Source organism: Pimephales promelas, chromosome 15, assembly GCF_988280905.1.
Source record: "Pimephales promelas chromosome 15, fPimPro1.hap1.1, whole genome shotgun sequence".
NCBI classification, from domain to species: Eukaryota; Metazoa; Chordata; class Actinopteri; order Cypriniformes; family Leuciscidae; genus Pimephales; species Pimephales promelas.
The window spans coordinates 18571911-18592167 of NC_142783.1; the positions used below are offsets into that span (position 1 = coordinate 18571911).

At 38.4% G+C, this 20257-nt stretch overlaps 2 protein-coding genes across 5 annotated transcripts in view; both read left to right on the forward strand.

Annotated features, from left to right (window-relative positions):
• The first annotated feature begins 63 nt into the window (after window positions 1–63).
• rgs7a (regulator of G protein signaling 7a) overlaps window positions 64–20257 on the forward strand; it is a 59554-nt gene continuing 39360 nt past the window's right edge. Inside the window, exons 1-3 of one of the 4 annotated variants that reach the window (XM_039670794.2) lie at window positions 64–128; window positions 2627–2844; window positions 3507–3627. In XM_039670794.2, coding sequence (XP_039526728.2) covers window positions 3550–3627 — 78 coding nt within the window. In that variant the 5' untranslated portion in view covers window positions 64–128; window positions 2627–2844; window positions 3507–3549. Of the gene's footprint in view, window positions 129–2626; window positions 2845–2903; window positions 3159–3506; window positions 3628–20257 lie in introns of those variants that run through there. The other 3 variants (XM_089120278.1, XM_039670819.2, XM_089120279.1) reach the window with 3 other exon arrangements.
• Window positions 12197–15023, forward strand: LOC148973554 (E3 SUMO-protein ligase ZBED1-like). The gene has a single exon (XM_089120276.1). The coding sequence runs from the start codon at window positions 12549–12551 to the stop codon at window positions 14019–14021; it is 1473 nt and encodes a 490-aa protein (XP_088976402.1). The 5' UTR covers window positions 12197–12548; the 3' UTR covers window positions 14022–15023.

Genomic DNA, 20257 nt, shown 5'->3' on the forward strand with positions numbered 1-20257 from the left:
CCACTGGTTTGTCCCGCCTTTTGCATATGCTGATTGGACCACTGACTCCAAACAGGGTCACAGGGCGGAGCAGTGCAAGCACGCTGGTTGCGTACTAGGATGTATGAGAATGATTGAGTTTGTGGCAGGTAATTTTATTAAACATTTTTATTTGAAGATGTTAAAATATCCTTCGATGGATGGATAGATATTGTTATGTATTTAATGAACGTATTGTCGTGTAGTAGTTTGATGGATGGAATGTATTTTGAATGCAGGTTCAAAACAGTACTAGTTGATTTGCTTTTGTTCAAGGTCTCAGAATTGTTGGGGAGGGAACATTCTCATTCTAGAGAGCAGTTTATTGGACAAAAACTTGGATGCACCTGTGTAAGATAAGACATAAATATTTTCGATCCATGGTATGTTCTAAAATAGCCTACACTAACAGATGACCTCAATGGTAATTAATACCTCCTTACATTTGGGGGCTGACAAACAATCAAGATGATTTTTGAGATGAGAAATCATATTATGGGACTGTTGTTCACACCTGACTCTCAAAGTTTGTGATATGCTTTATATTTTGTGCTGCGGTCAGTTCGCAGTAGTGACAAATTATCTTTTTTTTTTTCATTAAGTTTGAATTGAATTTTTACCTTTAATGGGCATTTTACCTTTATGAAGCCATTTTTTAACCTAATTAGATTCATCATCTTTTGTGTCAAATTCTTACATTTAATCAACAAAGCAATTAGAATAATAAGACACAATAGGGCTGTTACCAATCAAATGAAATCCATATCAACTAAATTCATTTTTGCAATGCAGAGGAAACAAGCTGCATCTGAATTGGCATTCAGAGAGAGGCTGCTCACTGCTGAGCCATGGGTGGAGTGTGAAGTTCAGCTCTCCCTCTAGTATGTTCTACTGAAAGTATTGTACTGTAGTACTATATACTGTAGTATTGTACATTAGAATTTCGCTGTTAGTAGAAGGTCATCCATGTATTTTTTTGGCCTACTTTTTTATCAGTACTGTGAATTTTGACATACTGCTTTTGTCACATACTGTTTTTCATCTATTATATAGTAGGGAAGCATGCGATTTTGCATGCAGCTCCTAACCCTGCATACCCTGACTCCTGACATCAAGAGAGGTGTAGCTCGATGTCATTTGGCTCTGCAGTGAGCACCACTTGCATTTATTAGATTCATTTACACAGACTGTATTTAACCTGCAGTTTTTCAAAAATAAAATGTTGAATATTGATATTTTGAAATTATTTATTATTATTTTAAATATACTTTAAATGTAAAATTAAAACTGCCCAGTGGCAACAAGTCACTGTTAATGAGAGAGAACATCATGCACATCTGAAACCACATATACTTCCCTAGTCGGCTAAAAACAGTATGTGACAAAAGAAATATGTCCGAACGAACTCATAAAGGTGTAGGCAAAAAGTACCTGGATGATCTCCTACTTCCGGCAAGATTGGCAAGATGCATACATACAATGGGCACTTTAACTTTAAATGCATTAATGTCTCTTAATGAACAATATACAACAGCGCATATTTTCTGCCACAATTGTTTTTCTTTCAATTTGCCCTCAAGGTGATTTTGCAGTGTGCATTAGATTGTTAAAATGCATGAGGGAGTAGCAGAGTGATTAATGATGACTTTGACCATTCTTTTGTAGATGTCTGCACCCATCAGTGATCATTTGATCCACACTAAGAATATAAATGAAAAATGTATGAAGTCTTGATTTTGGTACGCTGAGTCCAATGATCACCCTCAAGGAATTGTGTTTTTATCTGGTCTCAAAATCAAAAGCAGATGTTAAAATATTCATCCCTAACCCATCCATTATTGTGTAGTGTTTGGCTACTAATAAATAAATAAATAAATACTGTAGTGGCTTTGTTGCAATGTGTTAGGAGAAAATTACATTCAAAATTACATTCATATACATACAATATTGGTAAAGGGACTCATTCTTAGGGTCATTCCATCTCAAGAGGTTCAGTCTAGGATGCTTGGCCATTTTTAATTTTCCAAAATAGTTCAGCTCAGGATGATCCTATAGCTCCTTAAAAAATAAAAATGTGCTCATTACAAGGTACACGTGTTCATAATTTGCACTTTTTTTTTTTTTCGTTTTGTTTACTGAAATCCAAGCAAAGTTTACCAAAGTCCAAATGAAAAGAACAAGAATGCTCAGGGTTCCACCTTCAGGATCAGAGAATGTTTTCCGTCTCAGCCCTTATTTTTTTAATAGTGCATTTTTTATAAAATACACATTTTGGGCAAGATTCTCAGTTTGCATGTGTGATTAAATGCCTTGTCTGTGTGCCACCTGGAGACAGACAGTCATTTCCATATAGACATTATCACTCTCCCAACAGCTGTCATAAATTCACTTATTTTTCCAACAGATCACCAGTAGGCCTATTTAATATAATAATGGAAAGTTTAAGTCACGTAATTTAATAACGAAGTAGTATAACAATTTATTAGGAATATAATAGCTAGCCTTTATTATATTATTTATTGGGCTATTTAAACATTATGAAGAATTATTTACAAAACACAAATGCCAAATCCCTCAAAGAAAAGCACCCCCTCCTCTTTTTGTCTAGGCTTTAGGATTGGTTCAAGGTTGGATGCGCGTGCCCTTGTCGCTGGCGCGTGCCCCGTCCTTCAGCAGAATCCCTGCGCGCGATAACGCGTCAGCATCAAGCAAAAGGATCACTAATATGTCCAATGAATGATACGTCTGATAGCTGACGAACTGCACGAGCTTTCTTCACTCTGGGATCGCGGATCCTGATATCAGGGGAGACGGGGCGTGTTTGAGGTGAGAGTGAACATAAGTGATGCTTTTGTGGTTGTGTTGTGCATTTTGTTGGTTATGCCAGGTTTCGGAGGACTCGTGCAAGGGTCTGCAATTCCGCCCGAGGAGCTGTCTGTGGTTCTGAAAGAATCGAGTCTCTGTGCAAGACTGCGTTTTTGGTTACACGAAAATTAGCTTCCTGCTCCATTTTCTGGCGGTCTGGAGCAAGATAAGACAGCGAATCTCGCTTGACACACCATTAAGCCTTCACATGCATGACATACGGATGCAGCACGAGGTGGAAACAGTGTCCCACCGATCCTGCAAAACTGAGAAGTGTGTTTGATCTGTGACCTGCTGTCATCAGGATTTTTTTTTAGTGTTTACGTCTACATGTTCATTTTAACCTTGAGAGGAAAAATCCTGTAATAAATCCTGGTTTTAAGATGATTGCAATCCAAATGATAGCCGTGCAGTTTGGGTTTCACTCAAACATCGTTGGTAAAGCATCAGAAATGACACAATCAGGATTGTCATTGACATTGTCAACGGATCTTTAGTTCTGCAATGTTGCAGTGCCATAAATATTTTCATTTGTTTATTCTTTTTTATCATATCATGCAATATTTGGTGTTTTAAGCAGCCAGGTGTATCATTGTTTATTGTGTGCCTTGTTTCTCTATCAGGTGTATATCCACTGGAGTAGCTGTTCTGCATAGTTTTTGAACCATGGCGAAGAACAACAGTCTCCATCCAAATAGCAATGGAGAGACGGACGACTCACCAAACATGCTGGTTTACAGAAAGGTAGGACTTTCGAATAAGTATTTGGATTGCTTGTGGTTGCTTTTGATCGAAACTACTATGATGAGCTTTGTTCTGAGCACAGTGTTGGGAAAAGAATGAATGAGCTAGTTGTTTGGAAAGCCATTTTCTGTGTAGGCTAAAATATTTGCTACAAAAAGCTATTACACATTTCAACTGTTATTGCCCAGAAAAAAGGTAAGAACTGTCACACACTGACCTTTTGTAACAACATGCCCCATTGTTACAATGGAAATCATTTATTAAATAGCATATTAATTCAATGGTGATTTATTGGCTTTACAGCATTGCGTAAACGTCATGACAGCAGCATACAAATAGGCAACATTTTAGCTAACACATGTTTACAACATGAATATACCCTTGTGTTGCTAATACAATTCAACCTTAAAATCAAACTTCATATACTTCATTCCCTTGTTTTAATGTATAACAGTATGGTTTTATTGAGTTACGTTGTGTCACCAGTCATATAAAAATGTGAAGATAGTTTAAAGGAGTAGTTCATTTATAAAAAAAAAAAAAAACTTTTGCTGATAATTTACGCACCCCCATGTCATCCAAGATATCCATGTCATTCTTTCTTCTGTCGAAAATAAATTAAGGTTTTTGATGAAAAGATTACAGGATTTTTCTCCATATAATGCACTTTACTGGTAAGTAACCAAACAATTCAAGATCCAAAAGACAGTTTCAGTGCAAATCTTTTTTTGTGTGATTTGGTTCATTCAACGAACGAAATGAACGAATTGACTCAGAAAAAGATTCGTTCATTTTGATGAACGAGTTCGAACAGGAGAGTAACGAACGCACATCACAGAACAGAGCAAGGCGACCATTTGAGCTTATAAAACTTGACCTTTGTTATATATTTTTTTTAATGAACGATCGTTTCACTTGATAATACCCTTATTCATCGTCTGGAATTGTTTAAAGCCCTTTGAACAGTTTGCAGTTTGCACTGAAACTGTATTTTGGACCTTGAACCGTTTGGTTACCAGTAAAGTGCATTTAATGGAGAAAAATCCTGGATGACATGGGGGTGAGTAAATTATCAGCAAAAGTTTTTTTTTTTTTAAGTGAACTACTCCTTTAAGTTTGGAGAAAAGTTTTCACAACTTATATCTTTTTGACAACTTCCCATTGTGACTATGACAATGGAGGGCATTTTCTTGTGAAGCAACAGGGATGAAAAAAAAAAAAAACATTTAGAAAAAGTAGAGGTGGACATTGAAACTTTTTGGACCTTTCTTACTCTCCATCTTTCTGATGATTGGTAATTTGCTCATCACAGCCAAAGTCATTTGTGTTGCTGATTGGGAACTGAAGTCTATCATTGTGGCTGAGAGCCGCTAATGTTAAAACTCGTCCTGTGGAGTCTCAGAAAAGAAACATGAATTTTTCACAAAGTCATTATCACATAATTTAAAGACTTGTGTGGCAAATTACAGTTTCCATCATGGTCAGTCGTTGTGTCATTAATAAGTAGCCTGCTTAAATGAGGTATCTGAGTAGCCTACTTCCCTGTGATGGATTCATCATTCTAGTTTCTAGGCCGACATTAGTAATGGGCAATATACTGAATATTCTTGATATATATTTCTAATGAATTTTTTTTTAAAGTCAAAAGTATATCTGATCTAAACTTTGTTGGTTTTGTTTCAATGACTATGTTTACATGCAGCCAATAACCCGTTCAAAACCGGGATATTAGCAATAACCCTGTCGCGAACGGCCATGTAAACACCGGCAAAAACCCGAATATGCTCATATGCCGGATTTTAAAAACCTGGATATTATACCTGGGGTACCCCTTTTCTAACCCGAATTTTTGGTCATGTAAACGCGTATCGGCATATCCGCATGTTCTATTCGCAAGGAATCTTGGTCTTTTGAGTAGAGAAACTTCTCGGCGCATACAAAAATCTGCCGTACGTCTAGACACTAATCGCGCGTCGCCGTTTAAATCGGGATATTGCAATTCCATGTATCTCACGCATTTAAACGGGTTATTCCGAATGTTTCAGAACCCCGAATAGTGACCTTAACCCAACCATATCCCGAAAATTGGCTGCATCTAAACGTAGTCAATGAATCGATTCAACATTTCTGGATCAAGAATTGTGTAGAAAGATGCTATTTGCTGCCATGTGGTGTAGCCATGACATCTACTTGCCTGCTAACAAGGCCGTGCTAACCAGCCAAACCTTAACCTAACCCTTTGATACAGCAAAGACCCAAACTCCTGTCCTGTGCAAACACAACTAGTATTTCCTATGTCCTGTACCAGCTTGCCCTCCTGTCTCTCCTGGGCATGTTCAATTTCAATCTGTTCCCTGAAATATGTTGTCAGAACATGACAGTCAGATATAGTTTGGAGACTGTGAATCATTCATCTATCAGAGACATCCTCTTGCAGGACTCAATTTTTTCTTCCTTTATTCAGTTCATTTCCTTCACCCTTCAGTTGATTTTCACATTTCCTCCATGCTGCTTCAGTCCTATTAGGTGTGCTGTGCCGTGGAGGTGCAGGGAGGAAAAGTACTCTGCAGTCAGAGATACTGTGGCTCTTTCCTTCACATCACAAGACATTAACTCACCCAATTCAGAACTAATAACTACTGGCCAGCCCCTTATCACAGGCTTTTCTTACAGATCTCAAAGAGCTGAAGATTTATGAAGAACCCTAGGCAGAACAGGGGCGCTTTTCCCGAAAGCGTCACAACCATAAGTGCATTGCAAAAACTGCCATATACGAATCGCTGAGAATTACGGGCTGTTTCTCAAATGTGCTTGGGAATAACTATAGTTTATTTATAAAGTTATAACTATAGTTTGTTTATTTATTTAGATACATTATTTATAATCAATACATTGGTTTGATGGTGATTTTAAAATTAAATTAAATTTTAAATGAATGATTCTAATGTGACATTACGGCATGTCAAGAAAGACTATTGATTTGAAGTAGTATGTGAACCACTTTCTGACATGATGTACTTATTTGCTCATTATTTATTTATCACCAATGATCCACTGTTGCCATGTGCTCCATAAAAAAATGATAAATATTACAGGGTAAAAATAGTACACTTGCCTAAATACAGAAAAAAAAAAAAAAACACTCACTGATAATATAAAATATATTGATAGTGTGTTGTGTTACTGCAGGATTATGGTGCATACATTTGTTCCAATTCGGTATGAACAGATGGAATATGCACGCTTGGTTGCCCACCCATGAGTTTGTATCTCTTTGGGAACAGTGGGAAATATAACGAAGAATTTGGTGTAAAATTGGCTTGGAAATGTTAAATTATAAAGTGACCAAGAGTGGCCACCAGTAATCATGAACAAATTTGCAGCTACTGTTGCATGTGAATAAATCACAATTGTAAGTCTGTTGAACTATAAATGTAATTCTCAGTTGTCCACTTGATTAATTCCTCAGTCAGCTGATGATAAATTTTCATTAGCTGTCTATAGTCTACATTTAGTTTGAAGTATAGCATATTATCTATCAAGGTGCCAGCAGTTTGTTTCCAGATAAAAAAAATCGAATTTGAAAAAGATTTCCAAACACTTTTTTTTTTAAGTTAATACCATTAAATATATTTGAAGTACAGTGCAAAGCATGACCTGCCAACAATTATAAAGTAAGAAATGTCTCAGGAGCCTTGTGGGACTTCTTTCAATACTTGCAATTAATAGTTTGCAATTTTAATGTGACTTAATGAAAGCATTAGCACTTCTTTAGCATGGACTTAATTATTTACTTAATTTAAAGTTTTCCTCATGCACGTCCCCTTTGCTCAACATCAAACACAATGGTGAAACAAAATGTCCCTTTATCTCCCTTAGTGTTTTGTAGCATTGACCTGCACATTCTTGAGTTTTCCTATACTCTGTTCTTACTGTGAGGAAGAGACAGACAGAAAGAGACAGATACAAAGACAAAGAGAGGGGGAGACAGAATACTAAATCTGGAAGTGTACCTAGTGTCTGTTATATAGCATCCAGAGGTGTTGGAGAAATAGATGAGTCACATGTCCCTTAAGTACTGCCTTCGGCTTGTTGGCCACACAGTTCTACATGCATCTGCTGTTTCACACTGTATTGCACAGCTAAAGTGCAGCTGTGAAATCTAAAAACACTGATTTTGTGTGTCTGTTGACCAACCATAAAAACAGTTGAAGGTAAACAGCTGGAAATAGACAAATTAAATCTTTATATAGATAAAAAGTCATAGGTCGGATACAAATTACAGTCTCTTTGTGTAGATACAAATTACAGGTCAAAAGTTTAGGCACAGTTTATGATTTTTTTTTTTTTTTAGCCTGGGTTTTCTGCCTTGCCGCAGCGCGATTTTATTCACTCATTCTGGTCTCATTCTCAATGATACGTGGTCTGGTGTTAGCCAGGCTAGATTTTTTTTATTCTTTTGAAAGAAATTAATAATTATTTTATTCAATGGGGTGGGGGTCAGTGATATGATCAGAATCTCATATTACGATATGAGTAATACTAACATAAGTAAAAAATCTCAAGCTTATTGAAGACAAGTAAACAGTCAATGATAAAAAAAGAACAAAGAAACCTATTACAGGCAACAGGACAAAAAACTATAGAACAAATATATAAATGAAATGAACCTGAAAAACTAGAGCACTAGAAACAGTGTAGGGGTGTGACGAGTCGCTTATCTCACAAGACGAGACAAGACACGAGATTTTTTTTCACAATTTTTCAGAAATTCAGAAATGACAAAATTCATGACTGGAATAATAGTATGCAGGTGCATTTTGCAATGTTTTAACTAATAGTCTTCTAATGGTCTACTTTATGAGTATGAATCATTAAATGCATTTAAAGAAAACAATATACAAGCACTGTTAAAGGTTTTTATTGTCTTTTCTCCTGTATGATTTTACATTAGTCTCTTCAGACCTTACTGTACATTTAATTTTGCACTGGCCGTTATAGGGTTAATGCTGTGAGTTCGGAATAGGCCGGGTAGAGAGAAACGAGGCTGGTGTGTTTGACTCCACAGTTGTTCTTGCGTTCCAATTATAAGTTCTGAAACAGAGCCTAGATTGTCTGTTGTCCTTAAGACATTTTAGTACTTACAGGTACTTACTGTGCTTACTTAGAGTGCAAACAGGTAGGACTCGACTGTTGTTATGAAGTATGTTTGAAGTAAAAAAAAAAATACAAATAAATAAATCTTTTTTTCATGTTTGGAAAGATGTTTGATGCGTGTTGCTTTTTTGAATACACATTGTGTAAAACTCGCAGTGCTTTCAGATGGAGCAGCATTTACTATACTGATCACAGAGCCGTGCTTCACTGACAAGCTATGCATAAAAAATCGCAGCTTTTGCGATTTCATAATCGCACCAAGACAGATCGGTTTAAGCAAGACTTAGGGTTAATTGTGATTAATCGTGCAGCCCTATTGTCAGGAGCAGCGAGAGATTTTCTCACTTTTGTTGTTTGATTAATATTAATGACTGCATCAGGTTTATTAGGCTGCTGTCACTTTAAGATCAAATGCATGGATCTAATGTACTGTTACGAATGTGTTTTTTTTTTCTCAACTGTTTACATTCATTAAAGATATAAACGACTACAAGGATACTCGCAAAGACTGGCATTTCGTGTGTATTTGACTGTCCAAGCCAGTGGCAAGGTCAAAAAATGTTAAAGTAAGTGGACCTCTGTGAAATGCTATTAGTAAATGTAATATTAGTAAATGTAGTCTTATTTATTATGCATACAGTGACATCAGCATTTTCTTTATTTTAATTAGTCACATTTCTTACATTTCTAAAATCTAATTTACCTAGCTCAAGGAACATGTAGAGTTGAAATACGGAGTCTCTTCACAGTCATTTCAGGATTAATGCGAGTATATAATAGCTGTCAAGGGCTTCCACGGAGTTTCTTCATTTTCCATTTAAGAAGCACACATTGCTAAAAACACAGTCACACATCCAGGAAAACGTATATGCTCATAAATGTAAACGTGTACACACATGCACATTGTGGTACTCCTCTAAGACACTTCTTCAGCTATTGTTTATAGCTCAAGGGCAGCATAAATTTCTCGCATTAAACGAAGCTCAGAAAAAGCAGTTCTCTACTGAAGGATCTTTAGAGTTAGATGCACAGTCACACAAACTACTGCTGAATATCATATAAAACATAATGTAAAAAAAAAAAAAAAATCTCTCTTTGATGATAGAGACACCAATCTGTTCCAACATGACCATCTCCACTTCTGCTGTCTTTTCATGCATAATTCATATCCAGACCAGCATGCCACTCTGTTGAGTGACTTATACAGTATCTCGGCCAAAACCTGAAAGGGCCTCCATGCAGTATGAGAAAACAGGATTGACTCAATCGAGTCTTGAATGGCTTGTCTTTTCTAATCCCTTCTTCTTGATTTAAGGAATTCACATTCTTCATTGGTGGAGTGGAGTTGCCATCGGTGACAGACTTATGACTCATCTTGTGCTATCTTAACACTCTTCGTATGCCTGTCTTCCGGCTGTTACGTCAGTGTGGCTTTGTGGCAACATATGTCCTGTTGGCGGGGGTTGTAGTGGGGAATGAGGTGGAAATGAGGAATTTTCTTTCGGATTCATTTTTAGACTCAAAACCATGTTGCGTGACTGACACTTTAGCGGACGTGCCATCTTCTCATATCATCACATTTTAGGCCAAAATTACTAAACAGGGTAAATTAGCGTGAGAGCACAATTCCAAAAAAAAAAAAAGGTAGATTGGAGTGGAAAGTCCTGAGCGTGATCAACTGACGACGTGCAAATTAAAGAACACAGCCGGATCATTTCCATAATGATAGCAGTAAATTGACTGCACCTTTCATGATTTGTTTAAAACTCTTCTCCCATTTTGTGTCTGAAAGGGAAAGTCCAACAAATGCATATGAAATAAGGTCAGGTGCGAACATAATAAAAAATTCACTGCATGTCTTAAGTAAATCCTGACAGTATTTTTTTTTTATCGCTAAAAGAGGGTTGCGCTGCCGTAAGCTGTTAGTAAATCTGTCCCTAATGTTCTTTTGACTGTTTTATGTACTGTTTATGAGTGTGTTTGTGAGATCTAAGCATGAAACGTGTGTGTATACATATTTTTAATGCAATATTTATGCATCCAAAAGACATGTTTTTTGCAGTATAGAAATAGAACTTTGTCAAAGTAGATAGTTATATTTATTTTGCTGTGACGGATTGAAGCACAACGTGGTCAAATTATGTCATACTCTTGCTTATGGGTTAAGATGGTCGACAAGTCCATACATTGGATTAGTCAATTAGCAAAATTGACTTAGCTTTAATATTTTTAGCATCTGTGCTTTAAAGGGGATGACTTTAGATGACTTTAGGTTTCCGCCAAATGCATTGAATCACTAATGACAGTTAACTCTAGAAGTTGCAAATTAAATTGAAAGCCCTGCCACTACAGCCATTACAGCAGCACTTTTCCAATAAGTCTAGCACCTTCAATACATTTCAAGACAATTACTGCCATTATTCAAATTGTTTGCTGTGAGCAATGTTCTCGTTATTTTGCATGATCCATCTCAAGTTCATTTGACATTTGACACTACTGTGCAATAAATTATATTGTAGATTTAACCTATATATTTGTTGTATATTTGTCAGTTATCCAATTGAAGTTCAGTTCAATGAATTTCATTGAAATTCAATGAACCTTTCGACTCGGGCTGTGCAAAATATCAATACTGTCGCGATATTTTGCAGAGTCAGTGTGTGGGTGCAGTTTTTTTTTTTTTTTTTTTTTAATAATTCAGTGAGTAATGAACGAGATTAAACACATGCCGTTTGTAAGCTTTGCCAGGCTACACAAAATTTTTCAGGAAACAACCAACTTGCTTAATCACTTAGACACCACGCAGATGAAATGGATATGGAAATGGACGCCAACTGGATAACACCACCTGGATAATAACACTAACAAGCTTCCATCTACCTCAACTCCTGCAAAGAATATAACAGAGTAGGTGGCGCATTTCATTTGTTAGGATTTGCGGCCTTCTAGTGTGGGTCGTTTAAAGGACTTAAAGGGGCCATTTAAAGTTAATTTGATTCTTTAGAGTCTAAATGAAAAGTTTGTAATATACTTTAATTAAAAAATGTCATTAGTTTTGTAAGAAAACACTAGTTTTACCTTGTCAAAAACAGCTCTGTTTTCAGCATGCCGTTTTAGTGCATATGCCTTTAAATGACAATGAGCTTCGCTCACCCCGCCCCTCTGTTCTGTGGAGTGTTGCCTTGACAACAGTTGAGGGTATATTTTGGAGAAAGAATGGCAGCGGGAGTCTCTGAGTGCAAACGTATCAGTTTGAATTGGAGTCGCACCCGGAACAAGATGATGGCTGCAAAGTACAGTAGTTCGACAATTAAGCCTCGAACAGGGGTTTCTGAATGGTTGGTTAACATAATGTCACTTTGTTTGATCTTTATGTACTGGCAGGGTAGACTAGGGGAGAGCAGTAGGGATGGGACGAAATATCGTTTGACGAAATATCGCGATACAAAACGTGACGAAACGCATCGAGGTAAAAAAAAATGTATCGCGAAATAAAGATAGATGCATGATTTGCGTAGTATATAAATAATTTAGTGTATTATATGTGTGTGTGTATGTATATGGGGTAGAGATACAGTCTATGGTGTCAGGAAGCAGGATAAAACTAAATGAAAAAAAAAAAATTATATCCCGAACTGCGGCACGTCATCACATCGAGACAACGCATGTTGCAACAACAACACTGTCACTGCAGTCTACAGCGAGCTAACAAATATCAGCATTAGCACCAACTGCCTTGCCCCCAAAGGCCCAAACAGCCGACCATGGAGTCAAATGAGGTCGAAATTGAGGACGCTCCGCCTGGATACAAGTCATATGTCTGGCAGTATTTTGGCTTTCTCATTAAAATAGACAAAGACGGCAATAGAGTAACTGACAAGACTAAGACTGTGTGTAAGCTATGCAATGCTGTCATTCCGTACACCACATCCAACACTTCAAACATGAACCACCACCTTCAACGTCACCATAAAAATGTGAAGACGGCCCCGGAGAAAACGAACCTACCGAAGGGACAGCTGACCATGAAACAAGCGCTGACACCAACTCTACCTCCGTCAAGTCCGCGTGCAAAACAGATAACCAGGCTCATTGGCGAATTCATAGCGGACTATATGGCTCCATTTAACATGGTAGAGAACAGAAAATTCATCCAAATGTTCAAAGTGCTGGAGCCTAAGTTTAAGATGCCATGTCGAGGACATTTTTCAGAGAAGGTAATCCCGGAAATTTACAATGAAACCAAACAAAGCGTGAAAGAGTGTCTAAAAAATGCCGACTGTGTCGCCCTGACCACCGACAGCTGGACCTCGCGTGCAACGCAGAGTTATGTTACCATCACGGCAGAAGTCATCAACGAGAAATGGGAGAAAAAAAGCTTTGTGTTGCAAACTCGTGAGCTGAGTGAAAGTCACACTGGTGTTAACATAGCTCACGTGTTGAGAAATGCACTGAGTGAGTGGGAGCTAACAAGGCCACAAACAACCATTGCTTGTGTTACAGACAACGCAAGCAATATGGACATTGCTGTGAGAGAGAGCGGTCTCCACCCTCACATCAAGTGCTTAGCGCATGTTGTGAATCTGGCCAGTAAGCGAGGCTTGGCTGTATCCCGCGTCGCGCGCCTTCTTGGTCGTGTGCGAAGAATAGTTACGTTCTTTCACAAGAGCACCACGGCCACCGCCGTCCTGACCAACAAGCAAACCCAGTTAGAGCTGCCTCGGCATAAACTCATTACCGATGTCCAGACCAGGTGGAATAGCACATACGATATGCTGGCGCGCTACCTGGAGCAACAAGCAGCTGTCTCAGCAGCGCTGAGCTGCCCAGGAATCCGAAGAAATGCGAGAGAAATTGACACTCTGGATAACGCTGATATATCAGACGTCGAGGACATAGTGAAACTGCTTAAGCCACTAAAGACAGCCACAACAGTTGTCTGTGATGAAAAAGAGCCTACTGTTTCACTAATAATGCCACTGAAGTTCATGATCGAGCAAAGCATGTCACCAGACGAAAATGACACACAGACCATCGCCAACATGAAAAGCGCTATTCTACTCGACATCTCGGACCGGTACTCTGGGGACTGTAATGACATGCTGCAGGAGTGCACTGCGCTTGACCCACGTTTCCGAAGCCTGTCCCATCTGAATGATGAACAACGCGAGTCCGTCTATGCCCGAATACGTGAAAAAGCTTCAGCACTTCATGAGCAGCGCAACCAGGTAGGCTAACTTTTATTGAAAAAAAAAAAAAAAAAATGAGGTGCCCTGCGCGCGTGTGTAACTCTGTATAGTAGGCCAGAGCCCGAAAACTTATTTCTCCATATATTTTTTTTGTTTTGTTTTTTTTATTAGTCGATTAGAGAGAGAGAGACTGTGTGTGTGTGTGTGTGTGTGTGTGTGTGTGTGTGTGTGTGTGTGTGTGTGTGTGTGTGTGTGTGAGAGAGGGAGGGAGTAAAGGATTGAAAGACAGAAATGTTTGAGCTAGTTTTATTTTATTTTTTCAGACCAGTGATATAGATGAAAGAACCACTAGGGCCAGTGCTTCAACATCAGGGGCAGCAGCAGAGCAGGCCAGGGTCATGGTTGAGGAAGCACAGGGAGCAGAGCAGAGCCAGGAAGAGCCAGTGGAAGGAGAAAGGCAGATGCAGGACGTGACACAGCCACCCCCACCAAAAAAGACAGCGTTAGAAGATCTCCTTGGGAGCTCCTACACTACTGTTGTTGAGACAGTGCAGTCCAGCAGAGGGATTGAAATGGAGATACTCTCCTACAGAAATGGGATTCCTATCCCGCTCAACAGTAGTCCACTTGAGTGGTGGAAAGTTAATGCATATGCTTACCCCATACTTGCCCCCCTTGCAAAAGCCTACCTTTGCATTCCTGCTACATCAGTGCCCAGTGAGCGCGTCTTTTCCACAGCAGGAGACATTGTGTCCGCTCAAAGATCACTGATTACACCAGAACATGTTGATATGTTAGTTTTTTTGAAGAAGAACCAGTCCTAAGATAACTTAACCTACTGTAGGATTAGAGCAGCACTAAGGGAGTGTTCTTGTTTGTGTTTGGCCAGTTAGGCCTTGTGTTTCCCTGTTTGCAGCTGAAACAAAAATAAAAAAGTTGTTATACAGTAATATTTTTTTCTCTTGTTTTCCTTTTTTGATATCGTATCGTGACGTATCGTATCGTGACCCTGACATATCGAGGTGCATCGTATCGTGAGTTTAAGTGTATCGTCCCATCCCTAGAGAGCAGGGCACAACCTAACATTTTTTGACTCTACAAGAGTATACATTTTTTTCCCACATTAATTTCCCACATGTCTAGTACAATTATGTTGTTTTGTTTTATTAATACAGTGTATACTTTTTTCTTGATTTACCCTGAAAGAATGGAAGTGAAATGTGACAACATGCCCCATAGGTGGGGTACATTGTAACACTATTATCTAAAACTATTATTTTTTAAAATTTTTTTTTTTGGTTTATTTTTTTACACTTTTGCAATATATCGTGTCGTGACATGTATCGTGATATTTATCCTATGGTGAGCCCCTTGCCAATACACAGCCCTACTTTCGACAAATTTCTATCTGGAATTCTGCATAAACATAGGGTTTGAAAATGATGTTTTATTTATTCAATTGCCATGACGATTCTCCTCTGACTAGCCGTACTGGTCCACTGGAGTGGAGTAGGCAGAGCAAGAGTGAGGCTTCCATTTATTTCTCTATGGGAGCTAAGCAGCAGACTTGAGGGATTGAAAGCAAAGTGGAGTGGAATGGAGTGGTGAGATCATCAATAAGTTGAGAAATGTGCAGCTTAAGAGGGGCTGGCAATCAGTTGCTGTGAGGTGAAGATGTCTGCCATAAATATTCAGCTTATGAGTTTCTTGTGGATTCCGTATTTGCATATTGCTATAATTAATTCAGTAGCTAGAGTGGCTGCATTACTGTATTAAACTGAAATTGTATGTACAGTGCTTAGCATAAGTGAACACACACATGCTAAAGTTCATTCACAAAGAAAATTGTGTCCTTAAAGGAGCATTTCACCCATTTCAACATTAATCTTTATTGAAAGTGGATCATATATGTAGTCGAAATGTAAAATAATTTTTGAGTTTGGTGCCCTCTTGACCGAGAAAAGACAGAAAATAACCGAAGGCCGCATTTGTATGTAAGACAACAACTCCCACAATGCACCACATTGCACAGTTCCGCAAGCCACACCCACAAATCCGGAACTGCGCACACATCAGAGAAATCATTCTTTCGTCAACAAGGCTAACGTTTGCTGCCACCAGAGTTTGAAAATCATTTCACAAAAAAATTCTAGTTAGTTGGCTGTGGCAAGCAGGACGAGAGACTTGAGAGCGGCGCGAGGCCGGTGACGTGAGTGATAATGAAAGACAGAGAGACAGGTCTCGTATCTCTCACGGAGGAGTGAGAGCATAAACGGCTGAGAGATAAACAGGCCTGATTTTATGTTGTGTTTTGTTTCTGTTGTGTTTAGACAACAGTCGTCAATGAGGGACTGCTGGCATATACTTTTGTTTTGTATTTGTTCATTTAACTATTAAAATGTTTAAATGTTCGCCGATTCCCTTCTCCTCCTTAACCACAACAAACCCTGTTAACGTTACATTGGCAAACTCATTAGTGAATAACTCCTCGTTTGTATTTATTTCTATATGGTGTATTACTGCATGATACCTGGACGTTCAGTCAGGCGAAACTAGGATGGTTCGCATCACAACACAAACATCCGTGTGCTCGTCTGATTCAGAGCTTTCGTCCAGGAGAAAGTGCCATTGTTGAAATTCTCTGCAGCAGACGGACTCTATCTGTGTCCGTAGCACGCAACGAGAGCACGGGCACCAGCAGTCCGCCTCAGCTCGAGCCAGTCCGGGCTCCTCGACTGCAACAGGCAGCCGCCTCCGGTTCCTCCATCAGCCTCAGCTGGTCTTCACTATACTGCGACTGGTAAAGATAGCCACAAACATCGGATTCGAGCAGCAGAATTTAAAATTCCTCTTCTTCCACGTCATGTTTAGTTTCTTCCGTCATTGTCTTAACTTCCTATCTCCACAGCCCTTGTTAGCTTGTCTTCCAAACAAGATGGCTGATATTGATTTCAGTTTCTGCAAGTGAAGTCCCACCCACTGATCTATAATAGGTTTGTAGCGTGAGTGGGTCCCAAACCCTTGAATAAAGGCGAGCTAAGTTTTTAGTCTCTACACTTTTCAATGAAATGTGACTTCCTGCTTATTATGATGCAAAATGACGATTTTTACGTCATAATAAGCAGGAAGTAAACCACTTAAATCCTTATTTCTTCCATCTCAGGAGAAAATAAGGGAATAAACCATGACCATTCAAAAATATGTCTGGGTTTCTAAAGATACAAGCTTAATGCAAATGGGTGAAGTGTCCCTTTAATGGTTGGAATTTTTCCTCATTTTTTAAATAAAGCCATTAAGATCAATTTCAAAAAAAAGATTTTAGTCAATTTTAGCATGGGTGTGTTTACTTATGCTAAGCACTGTATGCTTTGGGAATTTGGGAATATCTGACCATTTGTACAAAGGAGTGTCACAATGTCACAAATATGCGAATTCGATTTGTTACCTGGTGCAGAATCTTCAACATTTCTTACTCATTTTACATTTTGTTCCTTTCCTATCGATGCCTTGTCTATTGTGAGAGTGGGTATAGACCTGTTTCATTGATGGTACTGATCTGTTTGCTTGAATTGTTTTGGATTGTGTGTATTGAATGCTAATAAGGGTCTTAGATGTCAGCAAGTGCCCTACTATTGCTGTCAGCTTGAAGGTCTGTCTACATAAAGGATCCATGCCATATTGACGAGAATGTCAGCCAGCCAGAAGACTTCAATGTCTATACATGAGTGTTTGCTTCTTAACAGAGAGACAATCAGATAGGCATGTCAGTCAATTAAGTCTCATCTGTTGTTGTAGCCCTCAGGAGGCAAATAGACATTTGTTTATTTGAATGGATTTGTGGCAGCTTGATCCAAGTGATAATCATTAAGCAACGCTTTCGTCGTCTTTAGTACATGTTCTTAACGTCAAGGTGTGTTTGCAAAATACTTAACTTTCCGTGATGTGACATATTTCTGTGTGAAACAGCATCTAGATTGTGAAAAATTGTCTTCATTAAGTAGTCTCGGCAATGTCAGTTGCAAAGGGAAGTTTAAATGTAATTAAGTGGAAATGATTAGGGGAAACATGTTGGAGCTGCATGGAAACCTTTATCTGGATGTTTCATGACAAGTGTAATCACTTTAAATTCATTTATTTATTTATTGGTCTGTGAAATCCTACCTTGAAATATCATAAATGGTTTTAATTAAGCATTGCTGTTATGGATAGACTGAATAGAGGTTTTATATATGATGCAATGCTTAGAAAGATAATGCTACATAAGAGCTAAAATAGTCCCTAAGGTGTCATTTAGCTTGTATAAGTCTTCCTCCAGAAGGAAATTAGGTCTATAGTTCTCAATCACATTCATCTTGTGAAGTGGTTGAAAAAGTGACCTGTAGGTTAACCGCAACAGGGAGCGATTTAAAGCAACTTGGTTCATTTTCAATGCACCAAAGCGATTTATTCATCCAAAGTAATCAAATAAATAAGATTTGGTCTTTGCATAGGCACAAGTATTCTCTAAAGGCTTTTCCAGTTTATGCTGCATATGATGTTCTCATTTTCTTAATGCTTTAGCAATCGTTAAAACATACTGTTTTTTTCCCCCCTCAGCATTTAGAAAATGAGGCGTATACTCGCAAGCTCATTGGCCAGCTCATCTTGAACACGCTTGTATCAGGCTGTTCAGCCTGTTGTGCATCCCCCCCTTCCTTTTCTTTCTTATCACCTCCACCGAGACATTCTGTCCTTTTTTTCTCACATATTAAAGCTCTTAAATGAACCCGAAGTCTCCAGTCACCTGCACTCCCTCCATTTGTTCACTCTATTCTTCATTCATGTTTTATTCTGCCCTCTCCGTCTTATCTCACTTCCATCACTGCTGCTAATCGTTTTTTTTTTCTAGCTACATGCTGAGATCACGAGCCTTGATTTGCATTAACTGACGTTCTCAACCGGTTTTGCTTCAAAACACAGATTCTATATCGAATGCCATATGTTGTTTCAACACCAAAATTGTTTTTCTTATTGGTTATCTAAGTAGTTTGCTTTCCAAATGCCTCTTGAATCTCAGTGGGTTTATGCTCTCGGCAGCCAATGATTCCTTATCCTTGCTGCAAGTGAACCTGTATTTAATGGTGTGGGTTGTATTTTCATCTTGATATTAGCATAATTGGCATGGTATAGTGTCAACAACATAAGCCATGAGTTTTGATAGGGCTGTTTATTTTTCTGTCCTAACTATGCACAATGTTATGATTATTTCGATTCTTCATTTGCTTTTAACAATCTTTATATGCAGTTGCCCATATTTCTGTATTTTCTGTGCATTACAAAAATCCAGCGGTACACATGCAGTATGCGTACAGTATACTTTGCCCTTACGTGAGCATAATAGACTACATTAAAAAAATAATTATTCCAAATTTTGACTAGTAGTGTAAGTATTAAAAACCATTTGAAAAATACAATTTTGTTCAATTATTTTTAAGATTTCTTTTATGGGCTTTTATGAAGGCTTTTTTAGGGAAGTACAGTGTCGAGTCAGTGACAGGAATATATTGAGAGGTAGAAAGTATTGGTGTGGGATCAGGCAAAATCCAGGCTAGAACAAAACCTCATGGACCTCATGAGCACTACAGCTCCTATGTGTACCAAGCTCTGACTGTTCAATGATTTTATTGTATTTTAAAGTATTAAAGGCAAAGTGAAGATGATATAAAACAAAAGGCAATCACATTGACATTTCTAGTCTGTATCCATTTCCTTCCTTGTACTTTGATCCATCTCTCCTCCTTCTTTCCTTAATTTCAGCCTTTTATCTTTTCCTTTGGAACAATCTGACTTTTCCATCGTCTCGCTGTCTTTTCTTTTGAGTTTGAGCTCTCATTTTTACTTTTTCTCTTTCTGCCATTTCCTGTGTGGGAAATACATATGTCACTGTGTTTTCTCAGATTCCACATTGATGGACTCCACCTGTGTTGCAGTACGACAGTACGACAGTTGTCATGGAGATGAAATGACTCACTGCCACTTGAGTGTGCAGAGCCGTTAGCACGTTATTGCACTGCCGACTAGGGTTTGGATTAATTAATTTTACTGTTGATTTCTCTGTGCACCTTTCAATCTAAGGTTATGGGAGTCTCTAATCATTTCAAAGCGAAGATAAAAGTCAGCATCAGCTTAGATGTTGGTTAGAGACAAAACTGTTGCAAATTAGCTGAAGTGCTGCTCTGCTAGTCTAGCTTCAGTGTGCCAATGTGTGGATTTGTGTGTCTTATCAAAACCAATTGTTTGTTGAA

What these genes read in the sequence shown, in the direction of transcription:
- LOC148973554 (XM_089120276.1), top strand. Translation starts at nt 12,549, where the DNA reads ATGGAGTCAAATGAGGTCGAAATTGAGGACGCTCCGCCTGGATACAAG.